At 46.4% G+C, this 18,546-nt stretch overlaps 1 protein-coding gene across 2 annotated transcripts in view; it reads left to right on the top strand.

Annotated features, from left to right (window-relative positions):
- Nucleotides 1-17,809, top strand: part of JAG1 (jagged 1) — a 37,994-nt gene extending 20,185 nt beyond the window's left edge. The window contains exons 5-26 of one of the 2 annotated variants that reach the window (XM_008059583.2): nt 2,138-2,268; nt 2,513-2,632; nt 3,067-3,180; nt 4,445-4,558; nt 5,181-5,294; nt 5,710-5,756; nt 6,094-6,267; nt 6,766-6,916; nt 8,171-8,335; nt 8,842-8,955; nt 9,457-9,570; nt 9,671-9,784; nt 9,949-10,065; nt 10,525-10,552; nt 11,002-11,087; nt 12,559-12,672; nt 13,252-13,361; nt 13,455-13,688; nt 14,255-14,386; nt 14,560-14,710; nt 15,547-16,030; nt 17,526-17,734. In XM_008059583.2, coding sequence (XP_008057774.1) covers nt 2,138-2,268; nt 2,513-2,632; nt 3,067-3,180; nt 4,445-4,558; nt 5,181-5,294; nt 5,710-5,756; nt 6,094-6,267; nt 6,766-6,916; nt 8,171-8,335; nt 8,842-8,955; nt 9,457-9,570; nt 9,671-9,784; nt 9,949-10,065; nt 10,525-10,552; nt 11,002-11,087; nt 12,559-12,672; nt 13,252-13,361; nt 13,455-13,688; nt 14,255-14,386; nt 14,560-14,710; nt 15,547-16,004 — 2,902 coding nt within the window. In that variant the 3' untranslated portion in view covers nt 16,005-16,030; nt 17,526-17,734. Of the gene's footprint in view, nt 1-2,137; nt 2,269-2,512; nt 2,633-3,066; nt 3,181-4,444; nt 4,559-5,180; nt 5,295-5,709; nt 5,757-6,093; nt 6,268-6,765; nt 6,917-8,170; nt 8,336-8,841; nt 8,956-9,456; nt 9,571-9,670; nt 9,785-9,948; nt 10,066-10,524; nt 10,553-11,001; nt 11,088-12,558; nt 12,673-13,251; nt 13,362-13,454; nt 13,689-14,254; nt 14,387-14,559; nt 14,711-15,546 lie in introns of both variants that reach the window. The other variant, XM_021713128.1, reaches the window with a different exon arrangement.
- The last annotated feature ends 737 nt before the right edge of the window (nt 17,810-18,546 follow it).

The following is an 18,546-nucleotide window of genomic DNA, read 5'->3' as shown; positions in this document are numbered from 1 at the left end:
ATTTAGTCCTTTCTCTTTCGAAGTCTCAACCTCCCACTCCCTGCCCAGACATGCACCGGTGCCCTTATTTACTTAAGGTGCGACTTTCCCACACATCATTTGCATAGTCTCCCAGCCTGGTTCCTTCTCCCTGCCTTGAAAGAAAGTCAAAACAGAACCTTTAAGTGAAGGAAGTTCAGGTTGTGTCCTCCTCCAGAAATAGTTGAATGACAAGTTACCTGTAGGTTGTCTTCTGGATTATGTATTACATGCATTTATTTTTTTTCTCCCCCACATGAGAAACCTGACTGGTTTTGTTGTTCCCAGGTAGACTTAAATTCCCTTTTCCTGGGTGCTCATGCTTACTTTATTGCAAGGCTGCCAATAATATCAAACTTAATTATGAATCATCATCTGAGGAAAGTCACTTCAATTTCTCATGAGAATCTTAATCATATATTATTAAACTAGGATAACTTGGTTGATGCCTCTTTTAGGGTCAGTATTTTTATTTGTTTTCTTTTGAAGTCATCCATGGCCTCTTGTGGTTGCTTTTTTTTATGCTTGGGGGATTGAGCACTCGTTAATTAAGAGGTGAGGTTGGGTCCTCATCTGCCTCTGCTTGCTTTTATGAGGCAAACTGAAGAGGTCTAGCTATCCTTAATTTGGAAAAGAATAAGGGAAGGCAGCAAGAGTATTACCATTTCCCTATCAGTTCCCTCTTACTATCTTTCAGGCTAGGAATATCAGCCTTCACAAAATGCTCACCCCATCTTTCTACTAATGTGGGTGTCTGCTTTCTTAAAATGTTTTTCTACTAGAATGTATTATTCTTATTTTACTCCTTTAAATAGTCACGTGTCACTGGCATTCCATTTCACATAAATCAGAATCCAGTGTCTGATTAATTTTAAACCCATACATTCTGGTGATTCTTTGTACTGGGGTGTGAACGGCTTGTTTTTAGAAGTTAGGAAGTGGTTAGTCAGTATTCTCAGGGGTTAAGTTGATTCTCAGTCGTGGGTGATTAGCTATTAGCTAGATCCCTATAATTTTCCCATGACAAGGATTTGCTAGCCTGCTCCAGCTCTCTGGAAACTGAAAGCCTTTCCTTCTGGGGAGTTGGGGAAGGGAGGAGTGTTTGTTTTCCAAGAGTCACAGCTGAGCAGCTTAGGGGTTGGTGCTGATCATGGATTTTCCCAAGTCCCGCTCTGGAAACATTTTGCCCGTCCCACGTGCACACTGTCTTCATTCCACTGTCTGGCTAGTTGGTGTTTCTCCCTGCCTTTCCACACTCTTTTGTTAAAGCTTGATTTTTGAGAAGGCAGTTAAAGTTTCAGAGGGCTGGAAACTTGAGGGGAGCATGGTTTGAGACCCTGCCCCTCTTTCCCATCCCAGATGAAGGTTTATGTTTGTGTTTTTGTTTGGGGATCAAAGGTACCATTTGGCCCTGAAAGAGTCTGATTAATCAAAGTGCTTATAAAGGAAACTCAAATCTCTCAATATTAGATAAACTAAACTGACCTTTTTCTTTTTCTTTTAAATGAAAAATGACTACAAGTAGCCATGAATGTCCATGGTAATGGGTCATAAATTATCTGCAGGATTGATTCATTCACCTTTTCTGCAGTTAGGGATCCTACCCTGGTCTTTGCCAAGGGAAGGAGTCCCTTTCCCTCCTTATGAGGTGGTTTTCTGCTGCACTTGGTATCTTGTGGCATTTCTGCATGCTGGGGATAGCAACTTTGTGTAGACAAAATACCTAGCAGAGTGAGTGCAGCATTTGCTGAGGCTTTGGCATAGCCATTGTTGTCCCTGGGAGAGTCCTTTCCTTCGACAACCTGTCCCAGCTAGGTGCAGGGGTTGATTTATTCCATGTCCCCACCCTCGACTCATTCGTGGGAGCCTAAGAAGGGTGGCTTTGTGAAGGGCATTTCCGTGTGACTTCTCCCCACTCAGTCATCTTTTGTCCGGAGTCGGCTGCCAGGGGGCCTCCAGACTGTGACAGTGTCTCCCTCCCCCCAGTGAGCCTTGAGAATCTACCATCCTATCCCCAGAAACAAAACAGAAGTCTGGACTTGGCAGCCTTGGGTTTGAGTTGCACAGACCCCTCCTCACGTTCAATGGGCTAAGCTGGGGGTGTGCTGTCTGTCTCCAGGTGCCAGTACGGCTGGCAAGGCCTGTACTGTGATAAGTGCATCCCACACCCAGGATGTGTCCACGGCACCTGTAATGAGCCCTGGCAGTGCCTCTGTGAGACCAACTGGGGCGGCCAACTCTGTGACAAAGGTAAGGCCCTCGGGGACACAAGACTAGGGCTGATGCAGAGGAATATGAGACCTTGGGGTGGGATGGCAGTGGTTTGATTTTTAATTTTATTTATTTGCAGGGTCTTTTATTCTGATCTGTTTGAATTTTCCTTCAGTGTTGTGGGGCTTGGGGGTTTTGTTTTTGAAAGCAGGATGGGACTAAAACATGGTGGCTTAGCAGTCTTCACAGCCTTCTCTTAGTGACCTCAAGATCTTTTCGGCAGATCTCAACTACTGTGGGACTCATCAGCCCTGTCTCAACGGGGGAACTTGTAGCAACACGGGTCCTGACAAATATCAGTGTTCCTGCCCTGAGGGGTACTCAGGACCCAACTGTGAAATTGGTAAGTGGTCCAAGCTGAATGAAATCCCTTTGTTTAATTTTTCTGTACACTCGGCTTAAAAAAGTACACTTAAGGACTTCAAAAAAAGATGAAAATAGTCTCCAAAGTTAAGACTTGTTATCCCAGCCATTCTGTGGTCTTTATAACTTGCTTCAAGTCTCCAAAGTTTTCTGGGTGATGCTGATTCACATAGGAGGCTGCCGGAGATGAAGTGACCCCAGCCCCAAGATGTCTTGGAATGTGGCTGGAGACAGCTTAGGGAGAAAGATGACTTCCTCTTCTCCCTAGATACAGCAGGGTTCTATCACACACTTGCTTTTAATTTTTGAAACATGCTGGAGCTAGTGGCCAAGGTGTGGGATTCAGCGCAGGGGAGAGGGGCAGGGGAGCATGAAGCAGGCCTCCCTTGCTGACTACCTTCCTGGTTTTTGCAGCTGAACATGCCTGCCTCTCTGATCCCTGCCACAACAGAGGCAGCTGCAAGGAGACCTCCCTGGGGTTTGAGTGTGAGTGTTCTCCAGGCTGGACGGGTCCCACGTGCTCCACAAGTAAGTCCAGTTTTGGTCTCTGTTTGTTCCAGAGGATCACTGTGTTATGTCAAGATACAGACCCGGGGGGTGGGGGGCAGCTGGGGTGTGGAGAGATACCGGGACTTGTCCGACATTCATGTTGCAGTGACCTGTCTGTCTCAGGCGAGGGGCAGGTACAGGCAGCAGTCCAGTGGCTTATATGTCTGGAAGTCTCCCAGAAGCCCCATCCTGCCCTGCTAAGGTAGCACATGTGTCTGTTCTTGGGAAGAACATCCTCCTGAAATGGCTCGTCCCTTTGCGTGTGGTTCCTGGAGTGCACCTTCCAGTTGTGATTATTCTGGAAGCTGTGGAGAAGCTGCCTTCGGCAGAGGTTGTCACTCACTACTGGATTTTGTCATAAGGCCAAGGGTCCCCAAAAGGACCCAGGCTACAGAGTCACCTCAGCTATGAGACTTAGCTAGATGTCAGAACCACCTGGAGTGCTTTACAGGGCAACTCTCTGGGCCCCACGGATTCCCTCCAGAATGCAGGAGTCCATGGTCTTTAACAAACTCCTGGTCTGGAGGTGCAGCCAGGCCTAAGAACCACTGTCATCAGCAACCTGAGGTGTGGTCAGGGATGTGTGTTCTGGAATCAGATGGCCTCTGCTGGTACAGGGGCCCCTGCCCATCACTTGTGGGACTCTGGCAGGCCACATAAGCATCCCGGGCCCTGTTGAAATAAACAGGGTTCCAAGGGTTGTCGTGAAGACATGAGAGTGCGTTCTCAAACACTTCATTCACGAATTGCTAGGAGATCTCAGTGGTCCAGTGTGGACGGTGGGGGGGGGGGGGGGCGCGGGCTGTAGACCCTGTGTGCGCTATTTTGGGGAAACTCTGGAAGCAAATAAGAGGAATAAAGTTTCCACCTGTAAAGAAGTTATTTTTCCTTACCTCTTTTTTAACTGCCTCCAAGCCATGATGAAACTTTTCTTTAAAAATAAAGATTAGGCAGATAGAGATGCCCTGCGTTACCACGGGGTGGATGCTCTGTCAGTATCCAGCTGTCTTTCTCTCTCCCCGCTTAGGTTGGGGATTACATGAACTGGGGCAGTGGGGGATTTAAAGCTAAAATCAAGGCTTCGGCCTTATCGTCACCGTCCCACTTGTCCTGCTGTAGCTTTACTTGTAGCAGGTGTCTGGCTCTTCGGTGAGGGTCCCTCGTATGGGGGTGGTATTAAATCATCTAACTGTCAAACAGATTGAGATTAAATTGGCAACCCCCTCTTTTTCTTGTCGACCAGACATTGATGACTGTTCTCCAAATAACTGCTCCCATGGCGGCACCTGCCAGGACCTGGTTAACGGATTCAAGTGTGTGTGTCCCCCTCAGTGGACTGGCAAAACGTGCCAGTTAGGTAAGAAAATCCCCGCAACTGTAATTCCTGTACTAAGGTTGGCTTCGATTAAGTAGAGCTGTTTAAGGAAGACAAGTGTGTGGCCAGAGGTGTGAGTTCGCACGCCATCATACCAAGAAGTAATTTATTATCAAGTGTAAATTACTCCAGGGAGAAATAACTTGCATGCAAATGGACTTGCTCTTTAAGGCCCTGTGGGAAAGTCTTGGGATTCCTTGAACCATGTCAATCCTCTGTCCGAGGAGTGTTCGGCTGGGCTCCGAATGGGGATGATCTCATGAAGAATGAGCTGTCTGCATTCTTTTTGCCACGTTTAAATCCCAGCAACTAGGCTGCGCTGGGTTTTGCACAGAAATGCCTGGTGGCTTTTCTGCTCTTCTGTTGGGGGCCGGTTGTTAACTAGAAGCTGGAAAGTTATCAATTAGCGTTTCTTGTTGGATGATGGCTAGGAAGAGGGATCCAGTGCTTGAAATAGAGTGAACCTATTACCTTTTATTTAGCTAGCTTTTAAGACAGTCTTGTGTTTCAGACAAACTCTGTGGGTATGGGGGCTTTTTATTTCAAGATGGGGAACCTGGGGGCAGAAAACCATTTCTCAGGCTCATCTCTGTCTTTTTTTCAGATGCAAATGAATGTGAGGCCAAACCTTGTGTCAATGCCAAATCTTGCAAGAATCTGATTGCAAGCTACTACTGTGACTGCCTTCCTGGTTGGATGGGTCAGAATTGTGACATAAGTGAGTGACTTTGTTTGGAGTTTGGCTTCATGAAACTTGGGTGCTGACCAGCAAATCTGTACTGGAAATCCAGTCCTAAGCCCTGAGGAGTAGCAGGAAAACCTTATAGTGGGAATGTGGTCTGGGAGGGGAGTGGTCAGTGCAGCAATGAAAACATATACTTTATCAAGCTTGTTAGCTGCTCAAATTGGTCATATTCTGATAAAGGTAGCTGAAACAATGACGTGAAACTTTACTCCCTCAGTACAGAAGAATTAGAGAGGGTCCCCACCCAGTATAATAACCTTATCTCCTGGAAGCACACAGGAAATCTGATTTGAAACTTTTATCTGTTCTGACCTGAGAAGACTTTTCAGTTATGCCCAATTTCTATGTAAATTGCCTCTTTAATATGATGATATATATTTTTTTTTAGATATTAATGACTGCCTTGGCCAGTGTCAGAATGATGCCTCCTGTCGGGTATGTAAATTTCTGCTTAAATCAAAACCTTGACAATTGACAACAAATCTAGAAATTTATGCGATGCTGGGAGAGCTCTGTCCCTGTGAGATTTAAAAATGCAGGTGAAAAAATGAGTCTCTGGAAGTTTCATAAGGGCTCACGTTACCCTAGCCTCCGGGGAGTCATTTTGAAGGCATGCACATAGAATTCCTCTAACCCACTTTGAAGGCTTGGCATTTGGCTACTTCAGTGATTCAGCTGAACTGCAGCAGTCCTGCTACACCGCTGAAGCCCTGTGTTTGTGGAATACATAGAAAAAAAAGCATGTGTTTCTCCCCCCCTTCTCCTCTTCCAGGATTTGGTTAATGGTTATCGCTGTATCTGTCCACCTGGCTATGCAGGCGATCACTGTGAAAGAGACATCGATGAATGTGCCAGCAACCCCTGTTTGAATGGGGGTCACTGTCAGAATGAAATCAACAGATTCCAGTGTCTGTGTCCCACTGGTTTCTCTGGAAACCTCTGTCAGGTGAGAGGTGGCAAAACCTCTGGCCAGGATTTTACAGTGGAGCCTTCTTCCCTTCTCACCCCTGTCCTCTCCTTACCCTGTCCCCCCTTCCCCTGCCCCCTCCCTTCCCACTGCTCCAAGCGTTCCCTTCCCCCTCCTCTCCTTCCCTTTTTCGTCCCCTCTTGGCTCCTGAGTCTGGAGTTTTGTGACATCTGTTAACATGCTATTGGTGAGGGAATCTGCCAGACAAATGCTGTGGAAGGAGGTATTGATGAATGATTTTCTCTTAAGTGTCTTCATGTTGTCTTGTCCCCCTGACTCAGCATTGTCTCCCACTTTGCCCTGTTTTGTAAAATACTCACCTGGAACGTGGCAGTCACTAGGGCATAAAGACATGCTATATAGGGTGTTTTCTAACAGAAGCAGGCAGCAGGATCGGATCCCAGTGTCTGCTGCCATGGAAGAGTGACTCTTGTATTTTGTTCTGCTCTGATCCATCCCTGCTCCTGGTATTTGCAGCTGGACATAGATTATTGTGAGCCCAATCCCTGCCAAAATGGTGCCCAGTGCTACAATCGTGCCAGCGACTATTTCTGCAAGTGCCCTGAGGACTATGAGGGCAAGAACTGTTCACACCTGAAAGACCACTGCCGTACCACCCCCTGTGAAGGTACTGCTCTCCCCCTGGGTCCTGGTTGTCTCTAGACTGACGACTTCTTTTGCTGCCACTGCCCCTTGATAACACTCAAGCATATAGGTGAGGAGAAATTCTAGATCGAAATCACATTATCTGGCCATACTGGGAGACCAGAACACATGGAAACAATCTATTCAGGCCCGCCCGTGGGACATCTGTGTCTACAAGTAGCCTAGGGAGAGGATGTGAAATCCATTTATCATTCCTGTTCTGGGGTGGGCTGATCTGCACTTAACAGAACTCCCTGCAATGGTGGGAATGTTCTGTCTAGACGTCAGACACGGTAGCCATGCAGAATATGACTAGAGCAACTAGAAACTGATTGTATTTCATTTTAGTTCATTTAAATGTAAGTGATCACATGTGGCCTGTGGCTGCTATATTCAGTTGGCACAACCTTTATTTATTTATTTATTTATTTATTTATTTAGATTTATTGTAGAGACGAGGTCTTGCCATGTTGCCCAGGCTGGTCTTGAACCTGTGGGCTCAGACAGTCCTCTCACCTCTGCCTCTCAAATCGCTGGGATTACAGGACTGAGCCATGATCATGCCTGGCTTTTTGTTTTTTTATTTTATTTTATTTTTTTGAGGCAGGGTCTCACTCTCTTGCTTGGGCTGGAGTGTAGTGGCACAATTAGGGCTTGCTGTAGCCTCAACCTTCTGGGGTCAGGCGATCCTTCCACCTCACCCTCCCAAGTAACTGAGACTACAGGTGCACGCCATCACACCCAGCTAATTATGTTTCTGTAGAGATGAGGTCTTACTATGTTGACCAGGCTGGTCTTGAATTCCTGGCCTCAAGCAGTCCTCCCACCTCAGCCTCCCAAAGTGCTGGGATTACAGACATGAGCCACCACACCCAGCCAACAGCACAACCTTTAAAGTGTCTATAAATTTGCCCTTTAGCCTTACGGAGGGAGAAAGTAGAGCAGGTTCGTTTTTCTTAGCAAGCGTTTACTGAACTGGGTAGATGTCAAAGGTAGGATAAAGGAGAGACCTACAGGCATGTGGGCTTCTTGGCTACATTGGGAGAAAATGCTTGGAAGAAACTCTCTGCCTGAAGTCTCAGCTTTGCCTGTCATAGTGTGATATGGCACACAGCCAGAGTCTTGGCCCCGGGGTGCCTTTTGTCCGTAGGAAAGTGGGCTTGGTTTAAGTCCCTAGCTTAAGAATGCTGTGCCAGTGGGTCCGTGGCTGTGATCTGATCCCAAACCTGTCTTCTAGTGATTGACAGCTGCACAGTGGCCATGGCTTCCAACGACACGCCTGAAGGGGTCCGGTATATTTCCTCGAACGTCTGTGGTCCCCATGGGAAGTGCAAGAGTCAATCGGGAGGCAAATTCACCTGTGACTGTAACAAAGGCTTCACGGGAACGTACTGCCATGAAAGTAAGACCCTCATCAGGGAATGGGGCCCAGTGCTCTCCTACACTTCCACTGCTCAACCCCGGATCATTGGCGTTTAAATCTTTTTAATCAGAAACAGTAAGACTGGGGAGACCAGTAAAGGTAGATCATTGCATCTGAGATCTAATACTCAGGTCATGTTCAATTTCCAAGATGACTCTGATGCCTCAGAGCTTCCACATCTCTGTTGGAGTGTTCTAGAATCTTACTAGTTTGGGTGGTCCCTCGTTTCTGTAGGAGTTTTGTCCCCACTTCCACCAGGTAGCTTAGCGTGTAAGGGCATTAAATAAAATGGGCAGGGTGCTCTCTAGAAGCCTCTGCTTTTGATGAAGCTCCCTGTTTAATTTGATAAACAGTCCTGATGGAGTTTAGAAGGTTGAGGTGCACCAGATGCATTTTGCAAGGAAGCAGCAGTGAAAACTATGGAACAGGGCTTGGCTATGGCTTTGTGTCCTTCAATTCCTCTTTTTTTTTTCTTCCTTTCATAGATATTAATGACTGTGAGAGCAACCCCTGTAAAAATGGTGGTACTTGTATTGATGGCGTCAACTCCTACAAATGCATCTGTAGTGATGGCTGGGAGGGAGCCTACTGTGAAACCAGTGAGTCTGCCTTTCTTTTGGGACTGACAGCTCTGGGGGACTGTGGGAGGGGATCCCACTTCAACTCGAGAAACCTTTTTGTAATAGAAATATCTGGAAGCAAGATTCTGACAATTTCTGCAGTGGGACAGCATCACTTGTGTCCTGATAGCATTTATTAATACTTATGACAGCTGATGGGGAGGGACTTCTGCTAAGGGGTTGTGGAATTAGACTGTAATTAAGATAACAAATGTCACTGCTTGCAAAGAAAGTCATCTTTCTGCTTTGATTTTAATTTCCATGGAACTTCCAGAGGCCTTCCCCCTGTCTCGCCCAACTGGTTATACTCAAAGTAACCCTCTTGGGAGCTCCTTTATTCCTGGGGGAAGGTGACTGTGTTGAAATGCTGGGACTGCTCAGCTGTTCTCAGAACATGGGGTTGGACATAACAGTGGCTCTTAGAGTTGTTGAGCAGTCCTGGAACATGTCTTCAGCGGGGTGTCTCTTCTTTGATTCTAGATATTAATGACTGCAGCCAGAACCCCTGCCACAATGGGGGCACATGTCGTGACCTGGTCAATGACTTCTACTGTGACTGTAAAAATGGATGGAAGGGAAAGACCTGCCACTCTCGTAAGTGGCAGCCAGCCTTGGATCCTGTTTCTGGGACCCCTTCCTCTGTCATCCGTGGGAGGGGGCCACTGGGGCTCACAGTAAGGTGTTCTTTCTCCAGGTGACAGTCAGTGTGACGAGGCCACATGCAACAATGGTGGCACCTGCTATGATGAAGGGGATACCTTTAAGTGCATGTGTCCTGGTGGCTGGGAAGGAACGACTTGTAACATAGGTAACTCTCTGCCCTGTGTGGGGTTTGCAGTGGGCATGACCACGTGAGTGTGTCTGCTAGTTGGTCCCTGGAGCTTAAGATAATTTTTCTGGGTCTGGCTCTTGGCCTTCCAGGCTGTTTCTGGGTCCTCAGGGAGGGTGGTCTTGTCTGCTCTTGTCTTCTAGCCCGAAACAGTAGCTGCCTGCCCAACCCCTGCCACAATGGGGGCACCTGTGTGGTCAATGGCGAGTCCTTCACATGTGTCTGCAAAGAAGGCTGGGAGGGGCCCATCTGTACTCAGAGTGAGTCTCCTCCCCCTTGAACTCTCCCAGGGCTGCTGGAGCCTGTCCTCACACCCTTGGGGACTTGCAATCAAAACCAGAAGTGGGGCTGTTTGATGTCTGCTTTCGTATCACCTGGGTCTGTATTAATGACTTGATGGGATACAGCCCTGACCTGGGCATGAGAAAGTCGCCAATGAGATAAGTGGAGACAGATGGCGTCTCGGTTCCCAGCTCTGGGTCTGACCAGCAGCCCTCCCCTCCCCTACCAGGGCCTCTTCCTGTGTACATGTGTCCCACGGCAAATGAAACCAAGTGCACTGTGGGCCTGGTTCCAATTTAGCAGAGATTTTAAGCGTATTTTGCTGGTGTTAACTATGACTTTATCATTTAGGTATTATGGAAATAAGTGGTGTTCTTACTTAGGGCTAAGACTGGCTTCCCTGTTGAAGGCCTCACTATTTTGTCTTTTCTTTGCAGATACCAATGACTGCAGCCCTCATCCCTGGTAAGTGTGACAGACTTTTAAGGGAGCACTTGGTGGCTGTCATGTGCATGGGAATCACCCAGGGATCTTGTTTAAAATGCAGGTCCTGATGCGGGAGGTCTGGGGTGGGGCTTTGGCCTATGCTTTTCTATCAAGCTCCCAGGTGTGCCGATCCTGCTGTTCCATGGACCACACTTTAATTAGCCAGGTTGTGTCTTCATTTACAGCAGTGATTTTCAACCTTGGTTGTATACCAGAATCACCTGGGGAGCTTTTAGGCTGCAACCAAAACCTGTGAAATTAGACCCTCTGGGGGTGGGACCCAGGCATCAGTATTTTCAAGTACCCCAGGCAAGTCCGGCCAGGGGTGAGAGCCACTGATTGTAACAGGTGTGGCTCCATGTGATTGATGGGCAGCCGGTTGTGGACTGGGAGATTGGTAACCAAGGTGGTCTTTGCTTTCTTCTTAGTTACAACAGTGGCACCTGTGTGGATGGAGACAACTGGTACCGGTGTGAATGTGCCCCCGGTTTTGCTGGGCCTGACTGCAGAATAAGTAAGGACCGTCTCCATCTGGTTTTCCTAATGGCTTTACACCCCTATTCTGTCCCTCAGCCTGAGACTTTTCATCTTTAAAAACAAAGTCACAGTTCCCTTTAAGTAGCCTAACAAAGCAAGTGATCTCCCTCCTCCAGCTGGGATTCAGATTCCCTGGCTCAGTCCTCTCAGGTACCTGCTGGTAGTTCCCCAGGGCGTAGCCCTCCTTGTTCTTGGAGAGAGAATGTCAGCTACAGAACTTGACAGTTAATCCACACTGGGACCTTGAGGAAAGTGTGTGCTTTTCCTTGTGACTGATGTGACATTATGGGCATGAGGATGTTAATCACGGCTACACTGGTGTGGGACAGAGCTCATGCACATGGAAGGGAGGAGGACTGTGGCTTCTGAAGGTTGGTCTGATGGGTTTGATCAGCTCCTGGAGAAATGATTAAAAGAGAAAAGGGGAGGCAGTCAGTGCAGTTTGTCAGGAAGCTTAAAGTTTACTCTTTGAGATCTTTCCCTACTTTTTTTAACATGCCTTTTCTTTTACTGAAAAAAAAAAAATGATAGAATAGTTGTTTTATTCTCCTACCCAAATTATTTGAAATTTTACTGGTGTTTGAAATTCAAGTCTGGGATTGACAGGACTTTAGTAGTAGATGGCAGCAGTGTATCTGGTTCATGTTTCTGAATCAGGGGTTTATAAGCTGTGACCTAGGGACCACATTCAATCCACTGCCTGTTTTTATAAAGTTTTATTGGTATACAGCCACACTCGTTTGTTTATATATTGTCTATGGCTACTTTGATATCACAACAGTTGTGGTATTGCAGCTGTTACCATATGTCCCACAAAGCCCAAAGTATTATCTGCCTCTCTTCAGGACAAGTTTGCCAGCTTGCTTTAATTTGTACTGTCAGAAAAAAATTAATTAAAAATGCTACCTCCCTTGGCCGGGCTTGGTGGCTCAGCCTGTAATCCCAGCACTTTGGGAGGCCAAGGTGAGTAGATTGCCTGAGCCCGCGGGTTCGAGACCTGCCTGGGCAACTTGGCGAGACCTTATCTCTATAATAAATCAAAAATCAGCCGGGCTTGATAGCACACGCCTGTAGTTACAACTACTTGGAAGGCTGAGGCAGAAGGATCGCTGGAGCCCAGCAGGTCAAAGCTACAGTGCCCAGGAATATGCCACTGCACCCCAGTCTGGGTGACAGAGTGAGACTTCAACTCAAAAAAAAATGCTGCCTCCCAAAATGGTTCTCAGCAGTTAGCAGTCAGGATAATGGTGGTATTTGGGGGTGAGTGATTGGGGTTTTCAATACTGATGACCTATTTTTTAAACTTGGATGCTGGTTACATTAGTAAAAATTTATCAGGCTTATATTTAATGATGGTACACCTTTCTGGTTGTATGTTATGTCAGTAAAAAAACTTTGAAAATCCTTGCATTCCATCAGACCCTAAACTTGAACGCCATTTCTCCTAGACATCAATGAATGCCAGTCTTCACCTTGTGCCTTTGGGGCAACCTGTGTGGATGAGATCAATGGCTACCGGTGTGTGTGCCCCCTGGGGCACAGTGGTGCCAAGTGCCAGGAAGGTATGTGTGTGCCAGGCCTCAGCTGCCCATGGGTCCTCTGGGGTTAGGAGGCACTGCAGTCACCATTTTGACTGTTTAAGAGTGGATAGTGTGCTTAGGGAACATAGTGGGGGCTGCAAGAAAAAAATATGAGGAGTCTTCTCAAAGCAGGGTAGCTGCTGTTTTGGGTCAGCTGTTGCCACATCACTGTTTACCAAACCTTCTCAGTCACTGTGGCCTGCAGCAAGCATTAGTTTTATTGCTCATGACATGCAGAGTGGGCAGAGTGACTGTGCTGTGTTGGGTTCAGGTTGACCAGTGGCTGTGCCTGGGACATGTTCTTTTAATGGCAGACGGTAGGCACCCAGTAGGCCAGGTTCTGCTCACGTTATATCTGCTGATGTTACGTTGGTCAAGCAGGTCGCATAGCCAAGGGCTGAGTTGGGACAGGAAGTACATTTACCCCTTACCGTGGGAAGAACTGTGGTCACGTGGCAATGGGTGTGGGTGTAAGCCTTTCATAACAGGGAGGGAAGGAAAGAGAACCATGATTTAATCCATCAAAAAAATTCCTCCTGCTCACCCGTCTCCACTTGTCAGTTTCAGGGAGACCCTGCATCACTATGGGGAGTGTGATACCAGATGGGACCAAATGGGATGATGACTGTAACACCTGCCAGTGCCTGAATGGGCGAATCGCCTGCTCCAAGGTAGGGGCCAGTGACTGCTGTGGTTCCCATGTATTCTGGATTTGGGAGTGGGCATTCCTGCTAAGCTGGCAGCTTCTGGTTTTCTCTCTTCAGGTCTGGTGTGGCCCTCGACCTTGCTTGCTCCACAAAGGGCACAGTGAGTGCCCCAGCGGGCAGAGCTGCATCCCCATCCTGGATGACCAGTGCTTTGTCCGCCCCTGCACGGGCGTGGGTGAATGTCGATCTTCTAGCCTCCAGCCAGTGAAGACAAAGTGCACCTCAGACTCCTACTACCAGGATAATTGTGCAAACATCACGTTCACCTTTAACAAAGAGATGATGTCACCAGTATGTAATAACCTCTTTTTAAATTTGGAATGGTGTGTGTCTACTGGCTTTAAAGGAGGCGTGTCACAAGCTAGGATCTACTTCTCTTTAGACTAAATTCTTGTCTTATAATAGAGGCTTGAACTTAGCCTAACTTCCAAGAGAACATTGGTTTTTTTTTTTTTTTTTTTTTTCATTTTTCTTTTCTGGACCTGCTTTTCTCATCTATGTGACTGACCTACCCATCCTACTACCAGCCCACCTTTGTCTATGTTCTCATGCCTGACCCACCTGGGCCTCCAAAATGTTAGGTCAGGCCCAATACAGGGTGGGGTTGTATAATCTGGGGCTGGAAGAAGAATGCAAAGAATTGTACAGCAGTTAGATTGGAAAATATAGTGTATTTAGAAAGTAAATTAGAGAGAGAGGAGATTCACCTCCCTGAGGTAGCAGAGGGGGCCAACGTTCAGGAAACATGGCAGTGGCCATAGCTCAAAGAGCACATGACCATACCAGAATCTAGTAAAGCAGTGGCCTTTTTTTCTTTTAATATGTGACGTGTGTTGATTTTTAAAAAATTGTTTTAGGGTCTTACTACTGAGCACGTATGCAGTGAATTGAGGAATTTGAATATTTTGAAGAATGTTTCTGCTGAATATTCAATCTACATAGCTTGTGAGCCTTCCCCTTCAGCGAACAATGAAATACATGTGGCCATTGTAAGTATAAGACCCAGCACACCTAATTATTTGATTGCAAAGTTGTCAGAAAACCTCAGTTAACCAGTGTCCAAATGGAGCAAACACATTGATACACGTATCGTCAAGTAATTTTGAAGAAAGGCTACTTTGAATGTTGCCTTGACTCTCAAGTCTAACAATTACTTTTCCAGTCGGCTGAAGACATACGGGATGATGGAAACCCGATCAAGGAAATCACCGACAAAATAATTGATCTTGTTAGTAAGCGTGATGGAAATAGCTCACTTATTGCCGCCGTTGCGGAAGTGAGAGTTCAGAGGCGTCCTCTGAAGAACAGAACTGGTAAGTGTCAAGTGGAAACAGTCCCTTTTTGTGATGACTGTCCAATCGACCTTATTACGCCATTCAATAAAACCATCAGGTGGGGAATGAGCTCACAGTGTCCTGCCCCTCACAGGAGCCCCCAGAACATCTGGTGAGAGAACTGAAACCAGGCTTACTTGACCAAGGCCACATGGCCTGTGGTGAAAGAGGTCTGCCTGACCTTTCTTTTCCCTGCCAACAAGCTGTGTGGGCTCCCCTGCCGAACAAGTATTGCATCTAGATCCGTTACAAAGCCCTAGGACAGAGTACTGCTTGTCCTTGAGCTTGAAGCTCTGCAGAGCCTAACTTGGCAGTTTGGTGTTGGAGGACAGCCGCTGCTGAGCACTCTAAAGACTGATGGCTCTGAGGGATGTTCAGACCCCTCTTTTGAGGACCTCAAGCATCATTGTTCTAGCCAGGAGAGAAGTTGGGTATACCTATAACTGCAGGGCATTTGAGCTATCTGTGCCAATTTGAGTTGGGTTTCTGATAATTCTGAAAACCATCTCCTGTATTGAGCTGCCTTGATAGCCAGACTTAACCAGACACTGCTTTCCCCATATGGAGTCAGGGAGCCTGCAGAAGCCACTGCTCCACCCGGACTCCCCAGGGACAGATGTGTCAAGGTCCACAGGGGCCCCATCCCAGCTCTGGCTTATCAAGCTGTGAAGTGACAATATGCTGTTGTGAAAAGGAACTTGTCCCCATGGCGTTCCTCTTAGAGACTGAGGACAGGAGAACCAATATTTGTTCCCATGATCATGGCTTTTTATTTTTTGCGGGGGAGAGTTCATTGGTTTGTGCCTGTCTTCCAGATTTCTTGGTTCCTTTGCTGAGCTCTGTCTTAACGGTGGCTTGGATCTGTTGCTTGGTGACGGCCTTCTACTGGTGTGTGCGAAAACGGCGGAAGCCAAGCAGCCACACTCACTCGGCCTCCGAGGACAACACCACCAACAACGTGCGGGAACAGCTGAACCAGATCAAAAACCCCATCGAGAAGCACGGGGCCAACACAGTCCCCATCAAGGATTACGAGAACAAAAACTCAAAAATGTCAAAAATAAGGACACACAACTCCGAAGTGGAAGAGGATGACATGGATAAACACCAGCAGAAAGCCCGCTTTGCCAAACAGCCGGCGTACACACTGGTAGACAGAGAAGAGAAGCCCCCCAACGGCACGCCGACAAAACACCCAAACTGGACAAACAAACAGGACAACAGAGACTTGGAAAGTGCTCAAAGCCTAAGCCGGATGGAGTACATTGTATAGCAGATGGTGCACGCAGCCACCGCTAGGTAGAGTCTGAGGGCTTGTAGTTCTTTAAACTGTCGTGTCATATTCAAGTCTGAGGCTGTTGTTGACTTAGAATCCCTGTGTTAATTTAAGTTTTGACAAGCTGGCTTACACTGGCAATGGTAGTTTCTGTGGTTGGCTGGGAAATCGAGCGCTGCATCTCACAGCTATGCAAAAACTAATTGACAGTGCCCTGGTGTGTGTCCCCTGCAGCCAACATGTCTTGGACTGGGCTCCCAGGAGACTGCCCGGCCCCTAGTCCTTGAGCTTCCACCTCTGCCAGATGTCCTAATGGTGATGCAGTCTTAGGATCATAGTTCTATTTATATTTATTGACTCTTGAGTTGTTTTTGTATATTGGTTTTATGATGACGTACAAGTAGTTCTGTATTTGAAAGTGCCTTTGCAGCTCAGAACCACAGCAACTATCACAAATGAGTTTATTATTTATTTTTTTTATTGTATTTTTGTTGTTGGGGGAGGGGGGACTTTGATGTCAGCAGTTGCTGGTAAAATGAAGAATTTAAAGAGGAAAAATGTGTCAAAAGTAGAATTTTGTATAGTTATGTAAATAATTCTTTTTTTATTAATCACTGTGTATATTTGATTTATTAACTTAATAATCAAGAGCCTTAAAACATCATTCCTTTTTATTTATATGTATGTGTTTAGAATTGAAGGTTTTTGATAGCATTGTAAACGTATGGCTTTATTTTTTTTTTGAACTTCTTTTTTCATTACTTGTTGCCTATAAGCCAAAATTAAGGTGTTTGAAAATAGTTTATTTTAAAACGATAGGATGGGCTTCGGTGCCTGGAATACTGATGGAATTTTTTTGTACGACGTCAGATGTTTAAAACACCTTCTATAGCATCACTTAAAACACGTTTTAAGGACTGACTGAGGCAGTTTGAAAATTAGTCTAGAACAGGTTTTTTTTTTTCTGCTTTAGACTTGAAAAGAGACAGGCAGGTGATCTGCTACGGAGCAGTTTAAGGGAACAAGCTGAGCTATGATTTAACATAGCCGAAATGTGAGTGGTTGGATATCATTAAAAATATCAAATTAATTGTGTGAAGTTGGAAGCACACCAATCTTATTTTGTAAATTCTGATTTCTTTTCACCATTCGTATGTAATACTGGACCACTGTAGATTTGAGTTTTTGTTGTTGTTATCTACTGCATTTAGGGGGTATTCTAATAAGCTAGTTGAATACTTGAACCATAAAATGTCCAGTAAGATCACTGTTTAGATTTGCCATAGAGTACACTGCCTGCCTTAAGTGAGGAAATCAAAGTGCTATTATGAAGTTCAAGATCAAAAAGGCTTATAAAACAGAGTAATCTTGTTGGTTCACCATTGAGACCGTGAAGATACTTTGTATTGTCCTATTAGTGTTATATGAACATAAAAATGCATCTTTGATGTGTTGTTCCTGGCAATAAATTTTGAAAAGTAATATTTATTAAATTTTTTGTATGAAAACATGGAACAGTGTGGCCTCTTCTGAGCTTACATAGTTCTGCTGGCTTTGCTGTGTGCCTTTGCCACCCCGCTGAGCCTGTTCTGGGAATCGCGGTATAATAGGCTGTGCTTGACAGGGGCATGGCCAAAGAACTGAAAAGCTTTTCAACCACAAAATTCATCTGAAGTTCTCAAAAACCTAGGGCTGCTGTGAAGCTGGAGCTGTGGGAGCCCCATCTAGGGGAGCCTTGATTCCCTTGTTATTCAACAGCAAGTGTGAATACTGCTTGAATAAACACCACTGGATTAATGGCCTGTAGTGTGGAGGTGAATTGTTTGTGAGCACTCACGGGAACTGGCCACTGCACTGAAAGGGTATTAAAGGGTTTGGAATTGGTGTTGGGGGATGAAGGGGGAGATTTAAAGTTTGCTTTTCCCCCCTGGCTACTGGGATTCGTATGAATGCCCTGTCATCATTATAGGTCACATCCTTGCAACTTTTTGCACACACTTGCCCATCTCATTGGTTTCCTCACTGCACAGGTGGTGGTAGCTACAACCTTCCTGTGCTAGGGCCCATCTACTCATCACCTCGTTCCTAGGGAATGAGTGCTCTGTTGGTCTTGCCATGCAGTCATGGAGTGCTGGGGTTCTGGTCTTGCGTGAGGTTCCGGTGGTGGGCTGTCCTACCTGTAAAGGGCAGGAGAGCTGTGTGGCTCACCTGTGGTTGCTGGGGACAGATGCCAACATGGTATACTGGTGGAAGCTTGGGGCCCTGCCCCCACATTGCCAGGTGGGGTGTGGAGGAAGCTCTGCCTCTGGCACCTCTGCAGAGAGGAATGAGTTGCTGTGACAAGCACATGGATGGCTTCCAGTAGCTGTGCAGAGTCACCAGGAGTTCCTGGCTTCTGGTTAGGAAGCCAAAGCTTATCTCTCAGAGCTGTCCCTCAGTGACGTTTCGATGTTCTGGCCCATCTACCCACCTCAGGTTTTATACAATTGGCGCAACAAACTGATTCTTGAGGAAGCTTTTTTTTGTTTAAATCAGCCTA

Source organism: Carlito syrichta, unplaced genomic scaffold, assembly GCF_000164805.1.
Source record: "Carlito syrichta isolate Samal-C Ts95f unplaced genomic scaffold, Tarsius_syrichta-2.0.1 Scaffold304264, whole genome shotgun sequence".
NCBI lineage: Eukaryota > Metazoa > Chordata > Mammalia > Primates > Tarsiidae > Carlito > Carlito syrichta.
This window is presented reverse-complemented; position numbering and strand designations above follow the sequence as displayed.